Source organism: Heteronotia binoei, chromosome 1 (assembly GCF_032191835.1).
Source record: "Heteronotia binoei isolate CCM8104 ecotype False Entrance Well chromosome 1, APGP_CSIRO_Hbin_v1, whole genome shotgun sequence".
Classification (NCBI taxonomy): domain Eukaryota; kingdom Metazoa; phylum Chordata; class Lepidosauria; order Squamata; family Gekkonidae; genus Heteronotia; species Heteronotia binoei.
This window is the reverse complement of record NC_083223.1, coordinates 159,131,811-159,145,201: the sequence shown is the minus strand read 5'-3', so window position 1 is coordinate 159,145,201 and position 13,391 is coordinate 159,131,811. Positions and strand designations below refer to the sequence as shown.

General features: G+C 41.8%; 1 protein-coding gene across 1 annotated transcript in view; it reads right to left on the bottom strand.

Annotated features, from left to right (window-relative positions):
* Positions 1-13,391, bottom strand: part of ACTN2 (actinin alpha 2) — a 104,365-nt gene that overhangs the window by 77,786 nt on the left and 13,188 nt on the right. Inside the window, exons 2-3 of the mRNA XM_060243288.1 lie at positions 7,705-7,819; positions 6,898-7,017 (exon numbers count right to left, since the gene is read on the bottom strand). Coding sequence (XP_060099271.1) covers positions 6,898-7,017; positions 7,705-7,819 — 235 coding nt within the window. The remainder of the gene's footprint in view (positions 1-6,897; positions 7,018-7,704; positions 7,820-13,391) is intronic.

The window sequence follows — 13,391 nt, the reverse complement described above, 5'->3', positions numbered from 1 at the left end:
TACCCTCAGCTCAGCACTGCAGCCTCTATTCTGTTTGGCTTTTAAAAAGCACATTTATTTCTGACTGTGAACACCTCTCCCCTACTGGAGTTTGAGTGTTAGGTAGACTCAGGGCTCTGAGCTACCTCATCTCTCCACTCATTCTAAGAGGTGGGGCCTAGCTACTGGGTGCCTTGGCTGAGGACCCAAATTTTATGCCCTTCTGATTGTGAATGCCTTTCCCCTACTGGGGTCTGAGATACCCCACCTCTCTCCTCACAGCATGCTGCATCTTATACCTTCCTGATTGTGAACGTCTCTCGCCTGCTGTGGTTTGGAGAGACTCAAGGCTCTGAGCTACCCCATCTCTCTGCCAGAGGCTGAGCACATTTCAGAGAGCTCTGAGAGAGAGCAGAGAATAAGTGATATAAGGGTGAAGTTTAGCTAAGCAGCTGGGGAAGTTGCTGAGAATTTCTGCGTTTGTGTGACTGTGTGATTGATGAAAATTCTGAGTTTGTGGTTGCTGGGGAACTGCTGTCTGTTTGGTTGGAGTGGGCTGAAGGTGATTGAAGATGATTGTTGCTGATTGATTAGGAGTGGCTGTGTTCCCCATTCTCTTTGCATTATTAAGCTGCACCTTGCCAGAGGCACGAGCCAAAGGGCAAGAGCTAAAGGGCTCTTGGCCTATGGCTCTTAGCCTGTAGGCTCTGTAAGGACCAGGATCCAAGATTCCTTGTGCTCCCAATAAGGTAAGTTGACCCTCCAGAAGGAGAGCCACATAAACAAACAGATTTAAAAGGGGACTGTATATTTTTAAAGAGCTATCATGAAGGTAGAATGCCAGCAGGGGGGTGGGGGCTTTCCAGTGTTTTGCACTGAGTGTCACATGTATGACTATCTGCCCACAGGACAGAAGCCTTGGGTTTGTGCTCGATGCAAGGAGCTCCTGGTACTCAAGGAACGAGTTTGTTCCCTTGAGACCGAGGTGACTGACCTGGAGAAGCAGAGACAGACAGTTAGGCACTTGGAGAAGACTCTCGGGGAAGTATTAGATGAGCCCCGCTCTGAACGTTGCTGCCAGGGAGCATGAGGGTCGAGAGGGAACAGGGCACCGTGCTGAGGATAAGGGGAATGCACCCTCAGAAGGGACCTCTTCTTCAGTTGGTGAGTGGGTATCCTTTTGCGCCAAGGAACCATCCCTGGGCAGGGAGAGAGGGGGGGTCTTGGTAGTTGGTGATTTGATCCTTAGGCAAGTATACAGCTGGGTGGCAAAACCGCTTACTGACTGTATGGTGACTTGCCTGCCTGGTGCAAAGGTAGCGGACATTACGTGTGTTGTAGATAGGCTGATAGACAGTGCTGGGGAGGAGCCAGTGGTCGTGGGGCATGTTGACAACAACGATGTGGGGAAATTCAGTCGTGAGGTCCTGGAGGAAAAATTTAGGCTGCTAGGCAGAAGACTTAAGGCCAGGACCTCCAAGGTAGCCTTCTCAGAAGTGCTACCTGTTCCACGTGCAGGGCTGGAGAGACAGGCACAAATTTGAAGTCTCAATGTGTGGATGAGATGATGATGTAGGGAGGAAGGATTTAAGTTTGTTAGGCACTGGGATGCTTTCTGGAACAAGCGGGAGCTGTACAAAATAGATGATCTCCACTTGTCCCCATATGGAACCAGGCTGCTGGCGCTTAAAATCAAAAAGGTGGCAGAGCAGTTTTTAGACTAAATCTTGGGGGAAAGCCAACAAGAGATGAAATGTCTCTGGACATTTTGGGAGGACTCATCTCAAAGAGATGAAGGGTTAGCTGTTACTTTTCTACCGGGTAGTGGATCAGAGTTGTCCACTGAGATGGTGACAAACAGTATGGAGTGCCTGCCAAAGTCTCAAGGCAGCAGGAGGAAGGTTGCAGGTCTAACTTGCCTGGGAAATTATAGATGTTCGTATACAAATGCTAGAAGTGTTCGAAGTAAAACTGGTGAGTTGGAATGTTTAATGTTGGGAGAAAACATAGACATTGTGGAAATTTCAGAAACTTGGTGGAATGAGAAGAATCAGTGGGACATGGTGATTCCTGGATATAAGTTATATCGGAAGGATAGGGAGGGAAGGGTTGTAGGTGGGGTGGCTCTTTATGTCAGAGAGGCTATACAGTCCAGTAAGACTGAGGTCAAAGAATTAGATTCCCTTCTAGAAATGCTTTGGGTTGAAATAGAGGGCCCAAAAGGAAATTTAACTATGGGAGTTTGTTATCGCCCACCAAATCAAAAGATAGAGGATGATTATAATATGATGGAAGGGTTGAAGATAGTGGCTAAACGTAAAACTGTGTCGTAATAGGTGATTTTAACTACCCGCAGATTGATTGGGTTCAGGTCGAGAGAAAGAGATTGAGTTTCTAGATGCTCTTAATGACTGTGCTATGGAGCAGATGGTCTCAGAACCTACCAGGGGTGGGGCGATCCTGGATTTGGTCCTAAGTAATGCCCAAGACTTGGTGAGAGATGTAAAAGTGATTGCACCGCTCGGGAGCAGTGACCATAACGTTGTTGATTTCACTATTTGTATAAATAGAGTTGCTCCAAAAGACCAGCACAACCACGTTTAACTTTAAAAGGGGTAAATTCTCTGAGATGAGGAGGCATGTGAAGAGGAAACTGAAAAAAAAGGTAAATACATTCAAAACCCTTGGGGAAGCTTGGAGGCTATTTAAAACTACAATCCTAAAAGCTCAGATAAAATATATACCACAAGTTAGGAAAGGCACAAACAGATATAAGAAAAGGCCTACATGGTTAACAAACAAGGTAATGGAAGCTGTAAAAGGTAAGAAGAACTCCTTTAAGCGGTGGAAAGCTAGTCTGAGTGAGATTAATAAAAGGGAACACAGGCTGTGGCAAATCAAATGCAAGACTGTGATCAGGCAGGCAAAAAAGGACTATGAAGAGCATATTGCAAAAAACATAAAGACCAACAATAAAAATTTCTTCAAATATATTAGAAGCAGGAAAGCAGTCAGGGAGGCAGTGGGGCCCTTGGATGACCAAGGGGTAAAAGGATTACTGAAGGAAGATAGGGAAATGGCCGAGAAGCTGAATGCATTTTTTGCCTCTGTCTTCACTGTGGAAGATGAGAAGTGTTCGCCTGCTCCAGAACCACTTATTTTGGAAGGGGTGTTGAAAGACCTGAGTCCGATTGAGGTGACAAAAGAGGAGGTCCTACAACTGATAGATGGATTAAAAACTAATAAGTCACCAGGTCAGGATGGCATACATCCAAGAGTTCTGAAAGAACTCAAAGTTGAACTTGTGGATCTCCTGACAAAAATATGTAATCTTTCATTGAAATCTGCCTCCGTTCCTGAGGACTGGAAGGTAGCAAATGTCACCCCCATCTTTAAAAAGGGTTCCAGAGGGGATCCGGGAAATTACAGGCCAGTCAGTCTGACTTCAATACTGGGAATATTGGTAGAAACCATTATCAAGGACAGAATGAATAGGCACATTGATGAACACAAGTTATTGAGGAAGACTCAGCATGGGTTCTGTAAAGGAAAATCTTGCCTCACTAACCTGTTACAGTTCTTTGAGAGGGTGAACAAACATGTGGACAAAGGAGACCGAATAGATGTTGTTTACCTTGACTTCCAGAAAGCTTTTGATAAAGTTCCTCATCAAAAGCTCCTTAGTAAGCTCAAGAGTCATGGAGTAAAAGGACAGGTCCTCTTGTGGATCAAAAACTGGCTAATTAACAGGAAGCAGAGGGTGAGTATAAATGGGCAGTCTTCACAATGGAGAACGGTAAGCAGTGGGGTGCGCAGGGCTCAGTACTGGGTCCCATGCTCTTTAACTCGTTCATAAATGATTTGGAGTTGGGAGTAAGCATTGAAGTGGCCAAGTCTGCAGATGACACTAAATTGTTCAGGATGGTTAGAACCAGAGAGGATTGTGAGGCACTCCAAAGGGATCTGTTGAGGCTGGGTGAGTGGGCGTCAACGTGGCAGATGAGGTTCAATGTGGCCAAGTGCAAAGTAATGCACATTGGGGCCAAGAATCCCAGCTACAAATACAAGTTGATGGGGTGTGAACTGGCAGAGACTGACCAAGAGAGAGATCTTGAGGTTGTGGTAGATAACTTACTGAAAATGTCAAGACAGTGTGCGATTGCAATAAAAAAGGCCAACGCAATGCTGGGAATTATTAGGAATTGAAAACAAATCAGCCAGTATCATAATGCCCCTGTATAAATCAATGGTGCAGTCTTATTTGGAATACTGTGTGCAATTCTGGTCACCGCACCTCAAAAAGGATATTATAGCATTGGAAAAAGTCCAGAAAAGGGCAACTAGAACTGGAGCTGTATAATTTTTAATTTTTTTATTATATGTACTATATTTATTAAGCTAGAAGATGTTTGACCACTACTGTATTATTTGTCATATCTCATTATTCATACTAATGTCCTATATTTTATTTTCACATTTATTTTTTAAATATCTTACGTTTCACCTATTTAGCTCCATCTTGATTTTTACAATTTTTATGTGTTTGTTGTTGGCCTGCATTGTGCTGTGTATTTGGTCATGGACCGTAATACAGCAAACTAAAACTGAAACTGAATGATTAAAGGGTTGGAACACTTTCCCTATGAAGAAAGGTTAAAACGCTTGGGGCTCTTTAGCTTGGAGAAACGTCGACTGCGGGGTGAGGCGGCTACAAGCATAGACAGCTTCAAGAGGGGGTTAGATAAAAATATGGAGCAGAGGTCCATCAGTGGCTATTAGCCACAGTGTGTGTGTGTATGTATATATATATATATATATATAAATTTTTTGGCCACTGTGTGACACAGAGTGTTGGACTGGATGGGCCATTGGCCTGATCCAACATGGCTTCTCTTATGTTCTTAAACCTTGCAATTAACCTAATTCATGCCCTTCTCAAGCAAACTACAATTTATTCTTGTCATCTGCATAATACAATTCTTTGCTATCTGTCTACAAATAGGTACTTTGACACCCCTCATCATATTCACTTGGTTCAGTTCTTGTTTACAGCCAGAGAAAATACAATATTTTTACTTGGACCTTGTTCATATTGTGATAGATATAAGGTGGAAATTGTTACTAAACATTAAGGTGAGTGCCTGCTGGGGTCCACATGAGTTCAAGTAGAGTGAAATGACACATGGTTCAGAGACAATATGTTAATCTAGAATGCAGTTCAGTGCCTCTCTCCAGTATCTACTAATTCAGAATTGTTTGGCAATATGACTTGTCACAAAGAAACTAAAAGCCTATATTTTAGTTACAGTTTCTATGTTTATTCTGATGTCTTCTGGTTTTTAAAATATTTAATATGGCGTTCAGTGGGTCCACAAAATGTAATGGGGGGGTTCAATTGGTCCACAACTTCTTGGTTCTCCCTGTGTGCCTCTGTGGTTCCAGTCAAGACTCCAGTGGTGCATTCACACCACATTAAATAATGCATTTTACATCCAGATTTTTGCTATTCTTACACAGTAACATCTGGAAGTAAAACACATTATATAGTGTAGTGTGAACACACCACAGGACCAGCACAAGCCTCAGATGAAGAGAGGGGAGGAGGTAACCACACCTTGATTCTCCTTTTCCTCTTTTTCCAAGTCTCTCCTGGAGTCCTACATCCTAGAGAAGATGTGGAGCCTCCTCCCTGCTCTGCCATTTGGTCTGTTATATGGACCAAGCCTAATAGCACACATGCCCTGCCCAGCAGCTTTCCTTGACCTCCCACACCAGCTCCTCGTTTGCCTGATAACCTGGCCAGTCTAGCTACACATTGCCTAGCCAAGTGATGCCAGTCCTCTTGCCATCAGGGTGGCCACAGGAACAGTTGGAAGACTGGTGGAGGTCAGGGACAGGTAAAAGATCTTATTTTTCCAAAGAATATTTGAGCTTGTCCAGACCTTTTAAACTATAGGTCTGATCCCCCCCCCCAACTTATTTGTACTCAGAAAATCAATAGAACATGATGTTTAAATGTCTGTAATTGGATTAGGAGAGTCCTGATCCAATCCTAAAGGCTGCTTTAAATGATCTATCTGTGGCAGGAGACAGAGGGGTCACTTCCACGGGGAGCGGAAACAGGTTGTCAGATAACTAGGGACATCCATTTTCTCTAAATTGTTGCCTAGGTTTTCTCGTGGCTATCAACTATACACACAGCTAACTGTAGTGTGAAATTGTAAACAGGCATTTTAAGAACATTGTCCTCTGAGATTATGCAACACTTCAGCCCTGGGCTCCTATCTGCCGGGCTTGTAACATGACAGAGAATCCAATTCCTCATCAATAAAGAACTGTCCATCAGAGCACTGTTTGAAGTACCAACCAATTCAGACAGCCCTCTGAGGCTACACTACTGCTGCCTCTGCATTTCCCTCCCCCTCTGATAGTGCTTCTGCTGCCCTCTTCTCAGACTAAATAGTAAGGTAAGCCAAGTGTGCCCTAAAGGGCTTCTTGAAACGACATGAAATACTTTCTACTTGGGAGAATTTGGCCACTATTTTGGGCTGCCTGTTGTCAGTTTAAACATGAAATAGGGTTGTTGTTTTTAACCTAACCTGCATCATGTTTAAATCAGGCCTACAGAGAGGAATAAGAAAGGAAAGTGCTAATGCTGAGGCTTTCCCCTATTTTAAAATATTTTAAATCTATCTTTGCTGTTAAAAAAATAAAATACTCATTCTGATATAAGTGGTAACTGTCTGAGGGAAGACAGAATCTGAATGGAATGTTCCTAAGTCCTAACAGACCTTACTGGCATACTGAACTCAACCAAGCCTCTAAACTGTGAAACATTGCTTAGGCAGGTTCTCAGAAGAAACACAGCCTTCATGGCTGAAAGCTGAGTCGCTGTTAATTTTTTTTTTTCTAATGTACCTTCTGCACCAATTGAGACGAGTTTGACTCCTTTGCTGGCTATAAAATCCAGAGCTTTGTTGACATTTGCAATTTTGTGAAAGCGCATCTTCCCTCTATCTGGTTTTGGTAGTCTTTCCCCTGTAGAAAAACAGATTGCACACATTTATTCACTCTGACATCTGACTGCAGGCGCCCCAGTGGCTAGACTGATGGAGGGGACAATGTTTTATGCTATCTAAAAACTAAATATCAATTTTTACAGGTTTCTACTGACTTTAGAGTCCATTCCTGAAAAGAAATGCAAGCATAAAAATGAATCATTTTGAGTATTTCTGATGCAGCAGCAAAATTTTAACTTAAATTGTTATATCTATACATTTACCTTCAGGGCTTTTTTTTCAGCAGGAATGCACAGGAATGCAGTTCTGACTGGCTTGGCATCAAGGGGCATAACATGCAAGTGAGTTGCTGCTGGGCTTTTTCCACAAAAAAAGCCCTGCATGAAACAATGGTGATGACATTTCATACTCTAAGCTATGGCCATTTTCTCCAGGGGAGTTGATCTCTGCCAGCTGGAGATAAGCTGTAATAGCAAGAGTTCTCCAGGCCCCACCTGGAGGCTGCAACCCTCCTTTTGCATTCATGTCTCATGAAATGATGTGTATTAATAAAATGTGTAGTTATGTACACTGGAGCACTGTTGTGGACAATGAGGTTTTTACTTAGCCTCATTCAGTTGAAATAGATTCTGCAACAATGTACTACAAAGTCTAGATGAGTGTTAGAAATATGTTATGATGAGGATATGAAAATCTTTAAACAAACCTGAAATCACTTCCAAAAGCAACATCAGTTTAAGGCCATTCCTGAAATCCTCTTCAATATTCTCAATCTGTGTCCCTGCTTTCCGTAGATGGGAGTTGCACCAGGCTGTAAATGTCTGTGGTAACAATTGTTAAAGTGTTATAAAAGATAGCAGCTATTGTAGTTTAACTGAGAATTGGTTGAAGCCTGATTTCAATTACAGTGAAGATACATTAAATATTAAAATTTGAGAAACACTTCACCTCTCTACTTGGCAAATAGGAGACAAATCTATTTCATATTTACAGAATAATAAGATCAAACACTTCTAGAATTTCACTATTTCTTAAGCCATCCACTTCATGTATGTGCCACAGTATACCTTGAAACATTCCCACAGAATATACCAGGTTATTTGCTTCTTCTGTTAGATAATACATTACAGAAACATGTAGTGTATACACTACCCATTGAACATCCACTTATTTGGCAATAAATTTGTCATGGACTAGGTTCCATCCCATATTATTTATTTATTTAAAACATTTTTAGGCTGCCTTTCCACCTGATCAGGGTCCCCAAGGCAGTACACATAAAACATTAAAACAATTAAAAACATTAAAATCATAAAATAATTCAACAAAATGCCATGTTGAAATTGTTCTTATTACATACAATATATGATTGGAGTTTGGAAAGAACTATCAAGTGGTAATTACAATCACCTGAAGAACAAAGTTTGATTTCCTACTTCTCTACAGGCAGCTATCATATAATATGGAGAATATTTGATCTATGAGGACTTAAAGCAGCTGATTGATAAAATCACCTATGAACTTGCATAGCAGTCTTTTTTAATCAATACAGCAATCTCTGTATGTGACATGCATGATCAGTAGTGACTGGTATCTAAAGAGATCAAACACACTAGACACTAGCAAATCCTTTAAAATTGTCAAGTAGTTCCAACTTTATAGCTTCTACCTATAGGATGAATCCTAGGATTTCAGTTGGTTCAAATATGTGTATTTCCCCCTGAATAGAGCATGCAAGAAACTTCCTTGTTGATTATACATTTGGATAATTGAGGGCTTTTCAGCATTCTCATTTTAAAAAGGTAAAGGTAGTCCCCTGTGCAAGCACCAGTCGTTTCCGACTCTGGGGTGACGTTGCTTTCACAACGTTTTCATGGCAGACTTTTTATGGGGTGGTTTGCCATTGCCTTCCCCAGTCATCTACAATTTCCCCCCAGCAAGCTGGGTACTCATTTACTGACCTCAGAAGGATGAAAGGCTGAATCAACCTTGAGCCAGCTACCTGAACCCAGCTTCTGCTGGGATTGAACTCAGGTCGTGATCAGAGCTTGGACTGCAGTACTGCAGCTTTACCACTCTGTGCCATGGTAAACTCCTGTTTGGGGGGGGGCGTGTCTGTTCTGCATGTGTTCTGATCCCTCTAGTGGTCGATTTGATATCACACAAATTTAGTCTGGCATAAAAATCTGCAGTTCAAATCCAAATCCAAATACCTTTATTGGCATAGAAATAAAAAGTACAGCAAATTTACATGGAGTTTCAGCTATAAAACCAGTCCAACATCAAGAAGGGGAGCTAGTCTTTTGCTCCCTGATTGTTATGGCAGCCAAAAGGTACTTTGCAACCAGGCTTGTGATATGGGAACATTGGTCAGATAGTAGAAAAAAAACTAACTTTGCTTCAGGTAATCCATAAAAATTAGACAGAATAGGTTTGATTATGCAGTCCCGCACTTCCCCATAAAAATCACAATAAAGTAAGACATGGGCGACCGTTTCAAGGTGCCTTCCATTACATGGGCAGACTCTATCCTGATAAGGGATGTTAGTAAAGCTCCCAGACAATACCGCTGAAGGTAGAACATTGAGTCTTGCTAACATAAAAAAACAGTGTAACTGGGGTGAAGTAATCTGGGAAAGGTAGGCAGCAGGCAGCCCATGATCTGGGAAGATACCAAATGCTAAAGGGGAACAAGTTTTATGTCCAGAAGAACAAAGGGTCTGTTTCTCAATATTTAAGATCATCTGTTTCAGGATTCTGAATGCCTGCGTTTCACTTAGCATACAGAGGTTGTCCAAGGGAATGTATTTTCCTATGGAATGTATTTTCTTCTGGATCTGACTATACCAAGTGGAAACAAAGGAATCCACTAGCATCATTTGGATATAACTAGCAAGGTCTGCCCTAAAGTGTAGGCATAACCAAAACTTTATTGTTAGTAGCCATGCCCTGGTCTCAATCAAACGGATTCCATTTTCTAGGCACATTGCAGCATGGCTGACACAGTTGGGAACCCCTAAAATACGGCATAAATATGTTGCCTGAATTTGCTCAAGTTGGAAATTGTGGGCGCAAACCCAAATGGGGATCCCATATAACAACTGAGAAACTGTTTTAGTATTAAAAAATGAATGGCAGCTGGGACAAATTGGTTGCCGTTCTTGTAAAAAAAGCTAACCACCACAGACGAACTACACCTCGCTGAGATGACTGCTTGCTTGCGTTGTACTGTCCAGTTATGATTATGTTGGAAAAAAGACCCCCAAGTATTTGAAAGATTTCACCTGTTCAATATTATTTCCCTTGAGGCACCAGCTTTGTGGTTTCCAGGACTTTGAAAATACTAAAAATTTGGATTTTACATAGTTTATAGACAGGAAATTTGTCTTGCAGTATGAAGTAAAAGTGAGTAACAGGCTCTTGAGGCCCTTCTGCGAACGTGACAGTACAACTGCATTGTCGGCATAGAGCAATAAAGGAATAACGAATGGCCCAAGTTTAGGGGAGTGACCATCAATAGCATTTAGAGAGGGGGCCAGATCATTCAGGAATAAATCAAACAAATAGGGGGCTAGAATACAGCCCTGTTTGACTCCCCGATTGGAAATGATCTTTGAAGTTAATGCACCTAGGTCGTTATATCACACTTGACAGCTATTAAGGGAATACATTTTATGAATAAGAAAAAGCAGGCATTTATCCAGACCCATGATGTCCAATTTGTTCCAGAGAAGATCCCTGGGAAAAGGGTCAAATGCCCCTTTTAAATCAAGGAAGGCTGCAAACAGCCTTCTTCCCCTTCTACCACTGTATTTCTCTATCAGATGATTAAGAATTATACAGTGGTCCATTGTAGACTTGCCAGGACAAAATCTGATCTGTTCCCTACTTGGGAGATTTTGCTCTTTCATCCATGAAGTGAGTTTTTCTAGGAGGTGTCTCGCATACAATTTGCCTGCTATGTCAAGCAAAATCTGCAGTTTAATTCTGTGGGGCGATATGCTGGAATTAAACCTGTATGATATCGAATTGACCACTAGAGTGAAAAATATGCGCAGAACAGGAAACAACCACTCTGAAAAAAACAAGAACTTATCAGTGAATAAAATGAGAATGTGGAAAAGCCTTACATGTGCATTGATGGCAGGGACAGACTGGGCGGTTAATGTACAAGGAAAGGAAAGGTCTTAGTGGGCCACTGTGATGGAGAACCACCAGTGCCCAGCATCAAGCAGACCCAAGCCCTGGTGGCTCCATGAGTGTTGCTTGGACCTGGATGTTCAGCAACAATTATTGGTTCAGCAACAATGACTGGCTCACTGAGGCAATGCACATCACTGGTTTGATGGATGAGTCTGAGCCTCTGAAGTGCTAGTTTGTAGCACTATAGGGGCACTCAACTGGGCTAGGGAAATTTTAACTGCTTGTCTGCTCATGAACAGCAGTGAAATAACAGTAATGCAGATAGATTGTCTATTTGTCTTGCTGTACCTGTGAGATCATATCACATAGTCCCTCACATTCTCTACCTGTAGAATATTGTGAGTTGAATGATCACAGGGGGCACTTTTAAAGTCAAGCTGGCAAGAACGTCTGGATCATATCTCAGTTAGTGAAAAGTAAAAGGCTTATAAAAACCCTTGTGCTCTACAGTGACCTTAGCTGAATTATTCATGGCTTGAAATAAGAGTATACCCTTACTTCCAGCTATTTGTTTATGCATAGGATACTAACTTAGACTATAGGATTCATAAAAATTGGACCATGAACTTACAACCAAAAACTGCAGTCCAGAGGTGGTAAACCTGTAGAAATCCATCTCCAGTGTTCATCACACTTCTCTAATTAGCAACTTACTTCTTCTTCTTATAAATTGTTAATAAATATTTTGTTGCCAAAGTGAACTGCCAAAATTGGACTTATATGAAAAAACGGATTTGATGATAATCTTGCCCTATTAAGCTACCTCAGTAACTACAAGATTTAAGCTACCTCAATAACGATAAGATTAAAATTAATACAATAAACTGTCACATCAATTCCTTGCAAATTAGCTGATTTCTGGTTCCTAATAACTGTTGATATGTCTCTCTTCCATGGATCTGTTTAAAGGGACTGAGTGACCTCTGGAACATTTGTCATGTTTTCCCCCTTTCATTGTATTTATTTTATCATCATTGCTCATTATCCTTATCATAGTTACAGCTGTTCTACAGTAACACAATTTATCAGTGTTTTTTCAGGTTTTTCCTATACTGTGCTCCAATCCTTACCTCAGTTGTCTCATACCTGAATGATGGCACAAATTCAGCATATCTTTCAGACTGTCTAGTTGTCAGGTATACAGTTAAGCTGAACAGAACTTACTTTAGAAAACAGGATCTTATATTCTAACTAGGAATAAAACCCATTGTGAAGAAAAATACAACAGACTCTAGAAAGAGGCTCTGTTCGAGTGCCCCTTGGATGTTGGCAATGGTAGTTCTTGTGGAGAAAATCGCTGGTTTGGATGGTTGAGTCTCTATGGCATTATAGGAGTCTCTCCCCTCCTCAAACCCCACCCTCCCCAGGATCCACCCCTCAAATGTCCAGGAATTTCCCAACCTGGAGTTGACAACTCTGTCTCCTTCCCACCCAGCAGCCAGTCTACCTTTATCTGCCCCTCTGTCTTCAGTTTTCTGTCTTCACTCCCTCTCCTGCAGCCTATGTGACTGATTCAGAAACACCCAGTCAGCTTCTAACTGCTCCATCACACTGGCTTCCATAAAGTGGCTGCTGTTGAACAGTAGCAAGCAACCAGTAGCAAGTCTGGAGAAGAAGAGGTTGAGGGGGGATATGATTGCTCTCTTTAAGTATTTGAAGGGCTGTCAGAGGAGGGAGCTGTTCCTCTTGACAGCAGAGGAGAGGAGTAGCAATAATAGGTTTAAATTAAGAGCGAGAAGGTACTGGCTGAATACTAGGAAAATGGTTTTTATAGTAAGAATTGTTCAATGGTGGAATCAGCTCCCTAGGGAGGTGGTGAGCTCCCCCTCACTGGCAGTTTTTAAGCAGCGGCTGGACAAGCACTTCTCAAGGATGCTCTAGGCTGATCCTGCATTGAGCAGGGGGTTGAGCTGGGACACCAGGGACACTCATTGCTCAGACATTTCATGGAGAATCAGTGAGCATAGCATTTGCACTTCTGAAGAGGCCCAGAGGAGCAAATTAAGAGAACTGAGCCAACCCTAATGCCTTTCATATTATGTAGTCCTCTTTCTTGAGCCTTCATTCTTCCCATTTGTTGAGAGTACAAATTGCTAGCTCTGACTAATCTGTCCTATTAATAGCCAACAAGCAACTATTCAAAATATGCTCAGGTCTTAAAGCTGTAGTCAATCCAGCATATAACACTAT